The sequence below is a fragment of the Corylus avellana genome, chromosome 2, assembly GCF_965113065.1.
Source record: "Corylus avellana chromosome 2, dhCorAvel1.hap1.2, whole genome shotgun sequence".
NCBI lineage: Eukaryota > Viridiplantae > Streptophyta > Magnoliopsida > Fagales > Betulaceae > Corylus > Corylus avellana.
In genome coordinates, this window is record NC_142491.1 from 43,784,206 (window position 1) to 43,801,806 (window position 17,601).

Consider the following 17,601-nt stretch of genomic DNA (forward strand, 5'->3'; position numbering starts at 1 on the left):
AGATCAAACACCTTGTATACGTCCCACATGAAGAATTTTGGTGCAGAGTATTGGGAAAGATCCTCCCTTATGACCAGATTTTTTTTTACTCCTTCCGAAAAGACAAGCATTAAAGCAACGCGAAGGGCCCAATACAAGCAGTATTCTTCATCCTCTGTCTTATTTTTATTAATTACTTATAAAAAAAAAAAACATCTTTTAATTTAAATTAAGGGTAAAGTCCGTTTAACCCCCTTAAATTACCACCCTAATAATAATTTACCTCCCAAATTATCAATTACCACAATTTACCATCAAAACTACCAAAACAATGACAATGTACCCCCAATACTAGCAAAATGATGAAAGTACTCCTATATAATTTTAAATAAAACAAAAATACCCTTAAAATTTGAAAAAAAAAATAAAATAAATTTTAGTATTTTGGTTTTTAATTTAGTAAGGGTAATTTCGTTATTTTATTAAATTTGAAGGTACATTCTCATTGCTTTAGTAGTTTGGGGGATAAATTGTCGCAATTGATGATTTAGGAGTAAATTGTCATTAGGGTGGTAGTTTGAGAGGACTAAGTGGACTTTATCCTTAAATTAATACTGATTCACAACATATTCCATATATATATCTACCGTTCAAATATAAACAAAGAAAAAAAAGAGAGAAGAATTTTGAAGGTCGTAAATGGAGCGATAGCTTTATAGAAATTTGATATTGGTATTACTTTGCTAGCTAGGACCTCAAATTAAAAGAGTTTTAAAGTAAAGAATAGCTTTTAATTAATTACAGAAATCTTATACCTTTCTTACTAGTTTTTCTTAAGAAAATAATAGCTTTTAATTACCGAAATCTTATACCTTTCTTACTAATTTTTCTCAAGGAAAGAATAGCTTTTACCGAAATCTTATATTCTTCTTACTAGTTTTTCTTTGTTTTGATGACCGGAATCTCTTCAAGACACGGTTATTTCTTAAGGGTTTTATATATATGTATAATATAAACTTACATTTTTATTTCTCTCATTCTTCGATCAGTGTGTCATTATATATATAAAAAAAAATGTCGTCCGAATCCGATGAAGAAAAAGAGGAGATTAGGCATTTCAGTCACAACCATGGGTTATCGCTCATGACGCTGAGTGAAAGGAGGATAGATGCGGTTCAATGCAAATTATGCAATAAAGATTGCGATGAAGGTCGGATCTACGTTTGCAAGAAAAGGAAATGTAGCTGGTTCGCCCTGCACCAATCATGTGCAATGGGAGTGCAAGTGCTACGGCAGGAGTTGTACAACCCCCTTCACCCACACCCTCTTGCCCTTCAATACCCAAAGCCAGGAAAACACTACTTTTACTGTAATGCTTGTGGCAGCCGCCATCAGCTTTCCTTGGCCGCCCACTCCAAGATCTTCCGCTGCGACAAGTGCGACTTCAACCTTGATGATCAATGCGCTTATATAAGGCCAGCGATTGAAGAAAGCCGCCACCGCCACCACCAGTACCACCAGCATCCATTGCTGCTCTTGGAGAAGATCCCTATCGATCGCATTTACTGCTGCCTATGCGCAACATACATCTCGGACTCGACGTCCTATGGTTGCTTGCCATGTGGCTTCTTTCTCCATCGATCTTGTTTTGAGCGGAACTTGCCGCAACAGATCCAACACTTCTATCATCCTTGCCCTCTCATCTTGTACACCCACCCAGATGATTACTCTTCTCCTTGCAGAGCTTGTGACCAATTCTGGCCCAAGAAAGCGTGCCTTTACTATGGGTGTAGTCGGTGCCGTTTTGCGATGGATATTGACTGCGCTCTATTGCCCACGAAGTATACCCAATCTGAACAACAGATCGTTTTCCATTTCCTCCACGGGCATCCATTAATGTCACTCGCTCATGAGATCAAGGCTGATCATCATGACCAAGTGATCATCATCAACAAATGCTATCTATGTGGGAAAGGCTGCACAGATTCCACCCATGCTTATGCTTGCTTCTATCCATCCTGTAAGAACAAGGCCGTTTACATTCACAAATCATGCCTTGAGTTCCCGCAACAGATCTGCCATCCCTTTCATCCTTACCACCCTCTCACCCTAAAACCCAGGGAGAATATTATTCGATGCAATGCCTGTCGCGAATTAATAAGGGATGAAAACTCGTACGTTTGTGAGTTTAGCAATTGCAGCTTTGGCTTGCACATAGAATGCAGTCGTGTGATAAGGCCCCCCATAAACTTCGAAGGCCACGATCACCTTCTACATTTCAGGGACAACGTAAGTACTGAGGATTGCAGTGCTTGCAATTTACCTTGTGAATCATATGGTTTCAGTTGTCCGTATTGTGACTTCAATCTCCATCTTACGTGTGGTCCATTACCATCTAGTATTAACCATAAATGTCACGTCGATCCCCTTATCCTTACAAATTCTCCCGTTGAAGATAATGAGGATTGCGAGCCGGAAGAATTCTATTGTGATGCTTGTGAGGAGCAAAGAGACCCATTATTACCCTTCTATTATTGCGCTGAATGTCGTTTTGTTGCTGAAGTTAAATGCGTCATCTCAAAGGTACGTACGTACATAAGCTCATGTATATAAATTCTTATTGTTGAATGTTTGAAAGCTTAAACAATAACTTACCAAAAAAGAAAGAAATGCATAATTGGTAATGGATATGGAGTCATCACATGCAGGGAAACAAATTATAGGACGTTGAATCAAATACTCATCAACAGTCTAACTTTAGTTTTTTGAGCCCTTATCATCATTAGAAAAGGAGAAACCCCACTTAATCTTTCTAAATTATCGTCACTTTTGCAATGTCCCCTTAAAGTTTTATTTCTCTTAATTTAGTGTATCCATCTATCAATTGTTTGCAATCTCACCTCTCTGTTAACTTTTCCAAAAATATCCGAATTTATTTTAAGAAAAAACAAATGCATAGATTAAGGTGTTGGTCCGAATTTAACGGTATTTGCAAAAATACCCATGCCTCAATCTTTGCAAAAAAATTTAAATATTTTTTCAAAAAAAAAAAATAGAGGTATTTTGAGATTAAATTTGTTGAGATGTACGTAACGGAAAATTCTAACATATGGGTGGTACATTGAAAAAATTAAAAGTTTGATACATTAAGAAACTACTGCCCGAGCAAACTATGTGAAAAAGGAAACCAAACCAAAGTCCACATATCCACAACATTTTCCTTAACCCGAATGGAATCCCAAATTTCTGAGCAAGGCAATAACTATGTGTCACATTTCCATCTTGGAATATCAAGGCAAGGCAGTAACTATGTACGTCACATTTAAAGTTCGATGCATTAACAAGAACCAAATTACAAACAATATAAACCCCTTTCAAGTTCTAGACTTCGTAAGACAACAAGCTACCCACTTACCTCCTTGCTTGACTATTTTCATGTAATGCATCTCCTTACATACCCACAGAAAAACTTCTTTGCAATTGAAGGATACGTATAGTATTGTGGTTTGAAATCACAAACAAAACCCAAAGTAGCAGAAAGCTTCAAGCTTTTTAAAAAATCTTACTTGGTACAACAACGGTGAAGCATGGAAGACTTCCCATACATCAAGAGGGAAGAGAGAGAAAAAGCATTGATGGCTCTCAAGTCTCAACCAGAACCTTTTTGGATCATAATAGAGAAGTAAAGAACCTTCTTTAGAAACTCTCACATTTGTATTTTCGTGCTTAAATATCTTAGTTCCCCATTAAGACAAGAACATAAACTCAGTGTCTTGCAAAGCATGTCTTAATGGGAATTTATGTCGTCCTGACGGTAGAGACAGTATCTCACTATCTTGTCTTGTTACGTTCTCGTCTTGACATGACATCCAACGAGAAAAGTAGTAACTCTACATCACGTTTCCGTCTTAACGGAACAGCCAACAGGAAAGGCATTAACTATGTGTCACATTTCCGTCTTAACGGAACATCCAACGAGAAATGCAATAACTCTAGTTTTAAGGAAATGTTTGAGCATCACTTGACGGTCAAAAATGAAACAACTCGTGAATGTGAAGTTTGATGAACAAAGTTCACCTACGGATAAGACTGATAATGAACAATTTCTTACAGATTCATAGTAGCTAGAAAAGACTTATTATGTAGCAAATGGTAGAGAGGAATTTGAGAATATGGTTTCTTTTTCTTTAACAACTAGTATGGGAGATCCATCGTGTGTTCCCAATACTATCAATGGGAATGTGATCTGATGGAATTCAACTAAGGTGGATATATGTTAATGTGACTTGACTTTCCATCACATCGATGGGCCCAAAATCTTGTCCAAGTTTCTTTAGGAAAAAAACTGTCCCGGGCTCTTTGTTTTCTCAGTGAAGAAACCTTCACCCGGCCGCCACACCAAAGAAAAGGGAGAAAATTAAGAGAATTTTTGGAAAATATTGACAATTTTTTATAGTTTGGAGGAATATTAATTGTCAATTAGATGATAGTTTGAAAGGACTATGTAGACTATACCCTAAATAATTTATTGGTGAGTTGCAATCACTTTATTTTCTCATTTCTCTTTGCGTGTTAGGACTAAAGAATTGTGTAAAAAAAAAAAAAAAAAATCTCTTTGCTTTGTGTAAGATTTGAGTGTACGTTTTGTCTTTGAATGGTTTTTCTTTAGTACGGGAATTTTTTACTTCTATCTTTGTTTAGTGAATTTCTTTATCATTGCTTCGCGAAGCGGCTGTAGATTTACCTCACATTAAAAAAATCACATAAATTCTGATTTTTTTATATATTTTTTTATTGTTTTGTGCTATTTACTGTAATTGTAATCTTTTATACAACAATTATCATATATGGTATGCCTTACTGTCTTCATTTGTCTTTGATTCTGTTCTATTTTGGGTGGATGGGGCAAAAGTTGGACCAATAATATGAAAAAAAATTGTATGATTCATTTATATGATAAAGCATTTTCATTTTCTATAAATACAAGTTTGTGCCATTAAATTAAGTAAATCATATGGGTTTGGTTGGTTTAATAATTTTGGACGTGTAAACATTTTGCAATGATTGGTTCATGTTGGTGACTCAAATCTTTGGTTAATTGGTTCTCAGGTAGCATCATTGCTAAAGGGAGAGCATGGAGATGTGGAGCTGAGGAATCCTTTTGGACAGTTCGGAAATCTGATTAGCGAGAAACAAGAACAACTCGAGATCAACCCGGCGCCTTTAACCTTGTATCATATTTTTTTATTTTCTTTGAGGGGAGCAGAGAAAAAGGAATTGAATATTGCTCGTCTATGGGCTAGGGGAAGGGAAAGAAGGACTTCAAACGATTGGGAATACCAAGAAATTATTTTCAAGGGTGACGAGGCTTACACACAATTCATGAAATTTGTTGATTTTGGCATAGAGATTCCTATAGAATTACGAGATACAAAGGAAGATGCTCAGATTTCGAATTTCAAGTTTTGCTATAGGCTGCGTCCAGAAGAAGTGGTTGTCAATATTGGAGATTACAAGATTACTCGAAAGTTGGCCCCTATCTTGAATGGCTTGCTTTCCAAATACGGGGATGTTAGTGCTCAGTCCAATTTAAGTTTAAGGGCGAAAGTTTATTTCTTCCACATGTTATGTGACTGCATATATAGCATGATAAATACCAAAGTTGTGGATATCACCAAAAAAGATCTTCTCAACTGGTGGGTAAGCTTGGAAACCTCGAAGTTAGCGGGATTTAGAATTCAATTTGCCTTTGATCATTTGAAGAGAGTTGTACTTGCTCATTTTGGTCCTTATTTTGAAAAGCAAGGAAGCAAGGCTCTTGATAAACTCGATAGAGATATCAAGGCACTAAAAGTGAAACTCGAGCATGTAGCATCTGTAAGATCCAGCTTAATCAAGGTATGCTCGAAAGAGGCTTCGGCACTGAAGCAATGGAAAGCAGGTGTTGGACTACTGTAAGCAGGGGCAGAACCAAGACTTTATGTTTGGGAGGACAAACTTATATATATATATATATATATATATATATATAATCTCTCTATAAGTGTGTTTGAGTGAGTTTATGTAAAATAAAAGCAAAGTCTTATATTTAATTCGTAGTAAATCTGAAGTTATTATATATATATATATATATACAAAAGTGACATTACCATGTTAAATTGTTAATAACTTAATACTCTTAACATTACACAAATTCAAATCATTTATGCATTAATTATCAATTTCGCATAGATTATAAAAGGAACCCTGTTGATTCAGACAAGTAATATTCTAGATTTGTGCAATTTAGAAGTCATACTCAACAACATTATAGTGCATACATTCTCTGTCTTCTACACATCTATATGCCTGTGTCCCCTTTTTTTTTTGTTCATTTTTCATCTGATTAAGAGAAATAAAATACCTATATATTATTCATCCTCTTGATAGGTATTATTCATCCTCTTCTTCAATAATCTTCTTTATCTTCAACTTCTGCACATATATCCTCTGGATCTATTCATTTTCAGAACAAGTGATAAATCAAGATTTATTGTCTTCTTATTCATAGTTTCATGAATTTCAATTCTTTTATCATGTTCATTTGCCATTTCAGGCACAACTAATCTTCTCAAAGTTCATTTATCTTAAGTTTTAAAATTTAAACATAGCAGTTTACAATATAAGATATTCTCATATCAACTTTCATGATGTTCATAAGTTATTATTCATCTTGATTGCTTGTTTCAACTCAATACATCTAGATAATTATGCACATATGTACGTTGGATATACCCAACGGCTACTTAGGAACCGCTTTAGGGCTCGAGAGACCTCTTCTTAAAATGGGAAAGAGCATCATTTGAAAGCTCAAAGAGTGCAAGAATATGATCCTCCCTATTTCACAAGCCGTTGTTTTTTTATTTTTTATTTTTATTTTTTTTCTTGCATCTAAATGATGTGGTAATATATTCGCTGCATGACATTAGATGTAACAAAATAAAATTTTGAATATAAAATGGCTTATCTCCATCTCAAGTGAAATGGAGAGGATCTTAACCCCTCTTTTTTCGCAAGAAAGCAGCTTATATGTGGTCTTAACACAAACTACCCCTATTTTTCGCAAGAGAGCAGCTTATATGTGATCTTGACACAAACTAAGGCTTTTGTGCCACCAATGAAAGGTTGACATATCAGGAACAAGAAAAATATATATTAGCAAAACACAATATCTACCATTCTTTAACTTAAAAAAAATAAAAAAATAAAAAATAAAAAAAACTCCTCCCATCACAGTCACTGCCCATGGCCACCACCCACAACCACCACTCACTGCCCACGCCCAAGACGCTGTGGCCCAAGCCGAACATCGCTAACCACACGGTCCACACCACAGCCGGTTCTGCCATTGATCAAATCGAAATTTCTTGTTTCTGAAATTCTTGCGTGATCTCAAATTAAAGGTACGTAACTTAAGCAAGCTCATATATCAAATCTTATATATTGTTGATGATTTCAAAGTTAAAACAATAACTTACAAAATATAACAATAACTTACAATATATATATATATATATATATATATATATATATATATATATATAATTCATTTCTTTAAAAGCTTTTTATACGGCGAACTGTCGAAAATATTGAGCAACCAAAGTAGTTACTAAATCAATTTTGTATATCCCATAGTCATAATTCGTCTTTCTTTTCTGTTGGACGGGGAGGCAAAGGTTGGAGTAGGTATATACACTGCAAAAATATAAATAGTGACGTTTGAACAGTTAAAAAGTCACAATTTAGTGACATTTTCTAAAAACACCAATATTCAAAAGTCTCTGGAAATTTTTAAAGTGTATAAATGTCACTAAATTGTGACTTTTTAACTATTTAAATGTCACAATTTTATGAAATAATGACGTTTAAATAGTATTACTATTTACGAGTTACTAATCGTAAATAGTATTACTATTCACGAGCCACTAATCGAGCATGATTAGTGACTCAAGAATAGTTCTTACTATTCACGTACGTGGCGCGAAAATAGTAAAACGTATCAAAATTTGAAAATATTGGTGCCAAAATTTTTTGTTTAAAACAACCATACACCCAAAAACTTCAAAAAATTTTCACTTTCACCCAACACACATAAAACTTATATATATATATATATATATAAACTTTCACACCGGGGGGAAGGGGTGACCCACGCAAAGGTGGCTGCGGGTGGCTCACGGGCCACCCACCACCCCACCGGCAGACACCCCCTCTAATTTTTTTTTAATTTAAATTTTATTTGAAAACATTTAAATATTTATTTTATATATATATTATTTTGGTAAAAATTTATTTTTTTATAATTTTTTAAAGGGTAGTGACGTTTGAATAGTGCAAAATGGCACCAAATAGTGTCGTTTTCACTGTTCAAATGACACTAGCTCATTTTCTAGTCTATGCACTTTTTGTCATTTTGAAAAAGACACTATTTTTGAACGTCACTAGACAAATAATGATGTTTTTTGGGCCAAAAACGTCATTATTTGTGAGTCATTAATCATCAAACTTTTTGTAGTGATATGAAAAATTTGTATGATTTATATGAGTAGCACTTTAATTTCCTTTGTTTTTGTTTCTAAATACAAATACATGCAGGTCAGTGACATTTGACTTCATGTGGGAACCTCAATAATTTTATATATCTAAGATTTTTCATTCTGCAATTGCTTCATGCTGATCTTAACTCAAAAGTCTCGAGCTGGTAAATTTGTAGGTGAAATCAAGGCTAAATGGAGAATATGGAGGTGTAGACTTGAGGAATCCTCTTGGACAGTTTGCTAATTAAGGTGATTACCAAAGACGCGGCAAAAGAGTTGATGCAAAAGAAAAGATCAAAAACAACTCAAGCCGACTTTAATTTGGGAGGATTTTTTTTTACTTTGAGTGAGGACGAGAATAAGGAAAAGAATCGCATAGCAGATAGAATAAAGGAAACAATTACTGCTACTGCTGAAAAGATAAAAGCTTATGACCATGGAAAAATTATAATGTTTTCTGACAAGGCTTACACATTTCATGGAGTTTCTTAATCATTCTCAAGCTTCTCATAGTTATTATTGGGGTCTTTCTTCTCCATGGGGATATTAGTGCCCAATCCACGTTGAGTCCCAAGTTGAAATCGCATTACTTTTGCATGTTATGTGAGTGCATAGATTGCATGAGAAACACCATGGTTGTGAATATCACTGATGATATATATACTTCTCGGCGGGCAGACATGCTTGAGAACCTTGCAATTTGCAAGATTTAAAACTGAATTTGTCTTTGATCATTTGAAGAGAGTTACACATGCTCATTTTGGTCTTTATGTTGACAAGCAAGTTGGCAATGTCAACTCGATAGAGATATTGAAAAGCTTGAGGCACTGAAAAGGAAAAGCGAGCGCATAAAATCTGCAAAATCTCTGCTAATTGAGGAATGTTTGAGAGAGGCTTTTGTACTGAGAAAAGGTAAACAAAGCAATTACGTCTAGGCTACTATAGATGTCAACATTGTTAAACGTTTATTTCTATGCACGTATGTTTTGGTCTTTTATATAATTAGTCATATAGTTGCAAGTTGCTACTTATTGTATTACTTGTTAGAATATATGATACGATTCCATATTAAATTTATATTCCTTACAAAATAATTACCTTTTATAATGGACTTATTAGGTTTGATGATAATCAAATCATTTTGATTATAATGGTATGACAATGACATCAATGACCGAGAATACACATAAATGCAATACAAGAAACAGGGGAGTCCAATTTTTGAACTGATTCTATAAATTTCTATAGAGCTCAACATTAATCCTCTACACTCTAACACACTCCCATTTCTTCTACATTGGAGGCTAAAAGGCAGGAATAAGAATATGGCAAACAATTACAATGGCTCGAGATGGACATGTAAAGCAAAGAATTTGCCAGAACCAATACACCTAAAAATACTATAAGATTAAACTTTTGAATTGTGTAATGTCTCAATATATTATATTATGGGCTCACTAAAAGACTTTACAAATATCAGTCGCCCAAACACGATTGAGGTCCAGTCCAAGGGCAGGATCCTAACCCTTGCTAGTCTAGATAAATAAGAGGATTATCAGCAGTTAGATTGTTGGGCTGAAGTCCATTTGTAATAAATAGGCTAATTCAGTTGGTTACACAAGGTACGAGTTGTTTTGTAGTTTTTGTATAAAAGGCCCAAATTTGGCCAATCAAAATTCTATTTTCTCTCTGGTTTTTTCTTTGGAGATTGACTATCTCAAATCAGTCACCCATATCATCAGTTTTGTTCATATATATACATTTTTCACAAACAGCACTTACCATCAAATTACATTAGAAAATTATACAAAAACAGAAAAGTCCTTTACACTAAATCTGTCTTACACAAGCAAATTTATTCTCAGCGTAGATCGCAGTTTTCCCTTTAAATGAATGATTTCACGTTGTTAGATAAAGTATACAATGGCTTTTTAATTCTGTCTTACGCAAAGGATTTTGTTTCCTTTTTTCTTATAACTTGCGTCGAACGAGGGACTAGAATCCACTCAACAAGTTGTGATTCTTTTTCACAACTTTATTTAATAGACAATTAAGTAAAAAAAATCACAATCTTGAATTATTTTCAGCTGAAATTGTTACTTTTATTAATGGTATATCGTTATTTTATTTTTTTCTATTCAGAAGCGCATGAGAGAGTGACTAACTTGCTAGCTATATATTCTACTTGTATATAACCATAGTAACACTGACTTGTTGAAAATTAGTCAAGATGAGCATTACGATTGAATTGTAAGTTTTTAGATTTCACAGAATATAAGCCGATCAAGATTATACTTCACAAATATTTTTTTTTAAAAAAAAAAAAAAAAAAAAAAAATTAAAAGAGTGACCATGCATGTACACCTATTTTTGCCACGAATCTTTTTTCCGGAGGGGCAATCCAATGGTAGCGTCCCTAGCCTGTTAAATCATTCTCACTTGGTTTCTTTCTCTCGATCTAGATCTCAATTGTAGATCTCGACGCCAACACATAGTATATGTATATTTCTTTTTTAAAAAAATATATGTTTAGTGATTTGGGTTAAAACATACCTAGATTAAAGAGAAAGACAGAGAGATGGAGATTATTAAGCATTTCAGTCACGAGCATGTGTTATCGCTGAGTGAAAAGAAGGCAGAAGATTATATTTCATGCAAAGCATGCGATGAAGATTGCGATGAAGGTGTGATGATCTACAGCTGCAGGGAATCTGATTGTAGGTTCTCCCTGCACGAATCATGTGCAAAGCTACCGCAGGAGTTGCACAACCCCCTTCTTCACCCACACCCTCTTTCCCTAGTATACCTAAAGCGCGGCATATTTGGGTGTAAAGCTTGTAGCAAAATTTGCGGGCGCTTCACCTTCCGCTGCTAAGAGGACTGCAACGTCAACTTTGATGTTAAGTGCGCTTTTATAAGGCCAGCGATAGAAGAAAGGGAGGAGGCAGTTCCTACATTTTAGCCACCATGAGCATCCATTGCTACTCTTCGAGAACATGCCTGGCGATCGCATTGGCTGCCGCGTGTGTGGAAGACACTGCTCGGACCCGACCTATGGTTGCTTCCCATGTCGCTACTTTTTCCATCGATCGTGTTTTGAGCGAAAGTTGCCGGAAGAGATACTACACTACTTTCATCCCTACCCTCTGGCTCTCACCTTGTACACTGTCCCTGCTAACTCTTCTTACAATTGCAGAGCTTGTGGCCAATACCGTTCCAAGGAAGCCTTTTCCTATGCCTGTAGTCGGTGCCATTTTGTGATGGATGTTGATTGCACTCTATTGCCCCAATCTAAAAGCGAAGGACAGATTCTCCATTTCCTCCACGGCCATCCATTGTCACAATCTCTAACATCAACGCTGATCACAAGGTGAATTGTACTGTATGTGGGAACAGCTGCACAGATCCTGCATATGCTTGTGGCAGACATAATTGCTGTGAGAAATTTTACATTCACAAATCATGCCTTGAGTGGCCGCAAGAGATTTTCCATCCCTTTCATCCAAACCACCCTCTCACCCTCTCATCACCCTGGCAGCGTAGAGCAGGTCGACAATGCAATGCATGTCGCACGGATATCTGGGACGGGTGCTGCACCTACATTTGTGAGTGTAAGAATTGCAGCTTTTGCTTGCACATAGAATGCAGTGTGATAATGGCTGCCATAAAGTACGAAGGCCACGATCACCTTCTACAATGGATCCAATTCAAGAACAATATAGGTGGTGAACTATATGATATAGTACTCGAGTGCAACGCTTGCAATAAATCCACCTGTGGATCATATGGTTTCAGTTGTCTGTCTTGTGAGTTCAATCTCCCTCATACGTGTGGTCCATTACCATCTACCATTAAACACAAATGCCACATCGATCCCCTTGTTCTTACAAATTCTCCTGCTGAACTTGAAGATGAGACGGATGATGAATTCGATCTATTGCGATACTTGTGAGGAAGAAATGGATCCACTATTACCCATTTATCAATGCGTAGAATGTCACTTTGCTGCTGAAGTTAAATGCGTCATTTCTGAGGTAATATAGGTATATGAAAGGAGAAATTCTAAAAGTCGATCTTGTGTTTTTTTTATCTCATTCTAAGAATGATGTGGCTTTAGAAATCACAATTAAACTTGTGATTAATCACTATTAAATTTTGATTAAATGCAAATTTTAACTGCCACTTCATTTTTAAAGGGAAACAAGAATGACTTTTAGATTTACTCATATGTGAAAGAATTGTATGATATATATATATATATATAATGAAAGAGCACTTAAGCACTTTAAGTATTTCCTTTTTCCTTTTTTATTTTTTATTTTTTATTTTTTATAAAAATACATATATGTTAGTGTCATTTGATGTCGTGTGGGGTTGGGTCAATAATTTTATATGTCAAAATTTTCATTTTACAACTGGTTCATGGTCTTATTAACTCAAAGCTTCTAGTTGGTTTGTAGGTAATAGCATCGCTAAATGGATAATATGGAGATGCAGAGTTGAGGAATCCTCTTGGACAGTTTGGTAAGTTGATTACCAAAGATGCGGCAAAAGAGATAGTGCAAGGGAAAGAAAAACAACTCAAGTCGACTTTAACATGGTATGATGTTTTTCAAACTTTGACTGAAGATGAGAAGAAAGAAAAGAATCTTTTAGAGGATAGAATAAAGAAAACAGCTACTGCTGAAAAGATAGAAGCTTATGACCATGAGGAAATTTTAATGTTTTCTGACAAAGCTTATACACATTTCATGAAATTTCTTGATCATTCTAAGGTCTCGATTGGCAAGTTTCCTTTTGTTTGGGATCTGTCTTCTCATACAAAAGAAGAAGAGGTTGTGAATGTTGGGGACTACATGACTACTCGTAAATTGGCCCCCATCTTAAAGCACTTGCTTTCTAACCACGAGGATATTGATGCCGAGTGTACATCAAGTCCCAAGTTGAAATCTCTTTTATTTTACACATTATGTGAGTGCATAGATCGCATGAGAAACACCATGGTTGTGGATATCACTCATGATATACTGCAAGGCTGGTGGAGATCGATGCTTGAAAATCTTGCAATTTGTGGGATTTAAAGTTGATTTTGCCTTTCATCGTTTGAAGAGAGTTACACATGCTCATTTTGGCCTTTATGTTGAAAAGCAAGTGGACAATGCTCTTGATCAACTTGATAGAGATATTGAGGCATTTATAAGGAAACGTGAGCGCATAAAATCTGCAAAATCTGCAAAATTCAGCTTAAATATTGAAGAATGCTTGAGAGAGGGTTCTCTACTGGGAAAAGGTAAAGCAGTTGCGTCTAATCTACTATAGATGTCAACATTGTTTAACGTCTAATTTCCATATATACATGTATGTTTATTTCTTTTGTATTAGTTTGTCTTATTTATATATGAGGAAGTTATAGTGGGGTTCTCATTGTGGTAATTATATCTTTACAGCATGAATGTGTAATAAAATTCATCATATATAATATAGATGATGTCACGATATGCAATATAAGAAACTGTTTGTATTCAAGTACCATTAGGACAGAAATTTAAATGGGTTGGAGAATATTTCCTTCACACTAGTTTAGAAAAAATTTATGTCTTTATCATTATATTAGGGGTACAATTTTAATATAAACTCCTTGTAAACTTGACGCGGTAGATAATTAAACTTGCGCCAAAGAAGATAATTAATTTATATGAGATGATTCCCATTTATCTTAAGTAGCTAGAAAAAGGAAAAGTCATATCCTTTTTATGAATGGAAATCTTTCTGCTTGTTTTTATGATGTTTGCAAGGAATTAAAGTTCGTGATCATAACATAGATAATGCCTAAGCAATATTCTTTTTGTTAATAAGATAACTACCAATGTGTTATTGCTTTTGAGGTAATTAATTAATAAACATTATAAACTCGTTAAGAAGGTTATGAACTAACGCCACGTGAAGAAGGATAAAATATCAAAACAAAGAAAGAAAAAATTAATGATAAAATTTTTCGTTGATTCAGAGTCTCACCAGTCACCACTAAAGGAGAGATGAGTCACACCTCAAAAATAACTTATATATATATATATATATATTGGGTCTCCATTGAGTACAAGAACACACTTACTTATGTATAACTCACTAACTAACTAACTAACTTGGGTCTCCATTGATCGAGTACGCTAACACACTTAATTATATTTTCACTAACTTTGGTCCAAGTTCATTATTAAAATACAAAATAATGCTTAACTCTTGAAAATTTAATACTAATTGCTTCATCAATTATAGACTCTCAAATTAGTTTGTAAGGAAAGTTATATATAATACCCAAGCATTTTTCTTTTCATTATTTGTTAATTCCAAATTAACATTCATTCTCCCTCATTTACAAAATTAAAATTACAGCTAGCAGTACACTCCACAAAATAGAAACACCCACGTTCAACACCAACAAATTAGGGACACCTAAATCATTAACATGCAAACTAAATATGAAACTGTACGTGTATTTGCTCAAACCTCAATTCTGTTTTATCAAAATCTTCAACCCATAAACTAATCCAATCGACAAACTATTAGAGCATCTCCAGCAGTGTAGCTAAAATGGAGATATTAGCTACATTTAACTATATTTTTTTTTTTTCATTTTTTTTACTCCAACAGAATAGCTTCATATTAACTATTATACCTTAACTGCTACAGTGAATAGCTTCATATTGCTATTCACTGAATCACTATAGCATATTAGATTGTTGAATATAATATTATTTCTACATTATTTTCTCTCTCTTCTCTCCCTCCCTCAATGTTTCCCTCTCTTCTCTCTTCTCTATTCATGAATTATGATACAAATTCAAGTCTTTTGAATTACTAAAAACTCAAAAAAAAAAAAAAAAAAAGAATAACATGCATGCATATAATTGACAAACTAAAAATGAAAAAATAAAAATAACACACAAGTATGTTGTGTGAATCAATTCTATTGCAATTTACAAGATGATGCAAAAGCGGTTGCGGATAAAAAAATAAAAATAAAAAGATTAAAAAATAATATTTAATAAAATAAAGAATCTATTAGAGTTGATATTAAAAAATGAGTAGTTAAAATAGAGAATTGTGCTTTTTGACTAGGTTGAATACCTCTTACTGCTGGAGATGCTCTTACCCATATCAAATTTGAAGAAGCGTGCAACTCCCTCCAACTCCAAGATATCTCCAGGAAAGTCATATATAAGAATTTCAATTCACGTAAGAACATCTTAATATAAACCAATTACTTTTTTTAAAAAAATAAAATTCCCTAAATTTTCAATTCTTCTCGGCTACCAAAAGTTTTAGCTCAACTGAAACTCTAGCCCTTTCCAAAAATGCCACCACATATTGAAACCGCATCTACGTTATATATATTACTCTCAAAATTTCTACTTTCTCTCAATCTTGTGAACCTAATCTGCACGAAATTGCTATGAGAAAGGATTTTTGATGCAGCGTGATTTAATAGGCTGCAGCGAAGAACATCAATAAGCAACGGATAAATAACTCCAAATCTAGATTCTATCAAAGACATAAGAATTTTTCTAAAAACAATAGATACTCTCTAAAGTTTAAAGGAAAAGAAGAATAAACTCAACTTTGGGTATTTTTATTAATCAAAATCAATAATAAAACAACTACCCATAAATTAGAGGCTATAAGCATGTATTTATAGCCTCAAGACTCATAAACCTAATAAAATATGACATAAATACCCCTAAAACCCTGAACCTAATAAAATAATGAAATATTGACTCCCAAAACCCTAATCCTACTAAAACAAGGAAATAAAGACGGTTTAACCTAATTAAAACGCAGAAAATAACATAATGGTCCTGCGTGCGCTCGATCGCAACACGTGGGCTATCGATCGCAAACCAAGCGCTCGATCGCAGTTACAGCGTGCTCTTGATCGTAGTACCAGACACCCAATTGTTATCCAATCTACATCAATTTTGAATACCCAAAAGATGACCAAAAGAACTTCGATTATTACCTCACCCACTATAGAGAAAATAATCCTTAACAAAAGGTGGACAGAAATCTAGATATTTCATCCTTGTAGCCATTGTTTGTCCCAAATTTTGGTGGATATGTGCATTCTTTGAGGTGATGTAGGAGAAAATTCACAAAACTGTTATTTTAATTATGCATGTGTGTTTTAATTTTCCTTTTTAATAAGGACTAGGTTTTCCCATTTCCATTAGGATTATATTTTCCTTTTTTAATAAGGATTGAGTTTTTCCTTTCCTATTATGATTTGTTTTCCTTTTCCTATTAGGATTTGTTTTCCAATTAGGTTTGTTTTTCCTTTTCCTTGTTGGTTTAGGAGGTGCCTAACCTATATAAAGGCATCTAGTCTTTGTTATTTTGGAATTCAGTTTATACTATCAATTAAATTTAAGTTTTTTAGAATTATTTCTCTGTTTGCTTATTTGGGAAAATTAGGGACTTTTTCTTCTCTATTTGTTATTTTCTCTCTTCCTGAATTCCCTTTTCAACCTTCAACTAGTGGACATGCTTGAAAACCTTGCAGTTTGCAGAATTTCAAATTGAATTTGCTTATGATCGTTTGAAGAGAGTTACACATGCTCATTTTGGTCTTTATGTTGAAAAGCAAGTTGACAGTGCTATTCATCAACTTGATATAGATATTGAAAGCTTTCTGCAGATATTGAGGCACTTAAAAGCAAACGCAAGCACATAAAATTTGCAAAATCTACAAAATCCAGCTTAAATGTTGCAGAATGCTTGAGAGAGGCTTTGGTACTGAAAAAAGGTAAAGCAAATATGTCGATGCTACTATAGATGTCAATAGCGTTAAACGTACATCTATTTCCATGCATGTATATATGTTTTGGTCATTTGTATTAGTTTGTCTCCACCAGGTTCTTGGGCTCTGTCCGGGTCCAATGTCACCTGTCGCGGCTGTGTCCTCGTGTTCCGGCCAGTTTTCCCCGGCGGCCTTCCTCTTCGACATGGTTTTTGCTTTGAGGGTTTTTGTTTATATGTTTTTATTTACACG

At 34.4% G+C, this 17,601-nt stretch overlaps 1 protein-coding gene across 1 annotated transcript; it reads left to right on the forward strand.

Moving 5' to 3' along the window:
* Positions 1–1,122: 1,122 nt before the first annotated feature.
* Positions 1,123–5,937, forward strand: LOC132168386 (uncharacterized). The gene is made up of 3 exons (XM_088512809.1): positions 1,123–1,636; positions 2,039–2,562; positions 5,089–5,937. Exons 1-3 carry the CDS (start codon positions 1,123–1,125, stop codon positions 5,935–5,937), a joined length of 1,887 nt encoding a protein of 628 aa, XP_088368935.1.
* Positions 5,938–17,601: the final 11,664 nt, after the last annotated feature.

What these genes read in the sequence shown, in the direction of transcription:
- LOC132168386 (XM_088512809.1), top strand. Translation starts at nt 1,123, where the DNA reads ATGACGCTGAGTGAAAGGAGGATAGATGCGGTTCAATGCAAATTATGC. An exon ending in TCGATCTTGTTTTGAGCGGA is followed by an intron (nt 1,637 to 2,038) that starts ACTTGCCGCAAC and finishes AATCATGCCTTG; the next exon opens with AGTTCCCGCAACAGATCTGC. An exon ending in TTAAATGCGTCATCTCAAAG is followed by an intron (nt 2,563 to 5,088) that starts GTACGTACGTAC and finishes ATTGGTTCTCAG; the next exon opens with GTAGCATCATTGCTAAAGGG.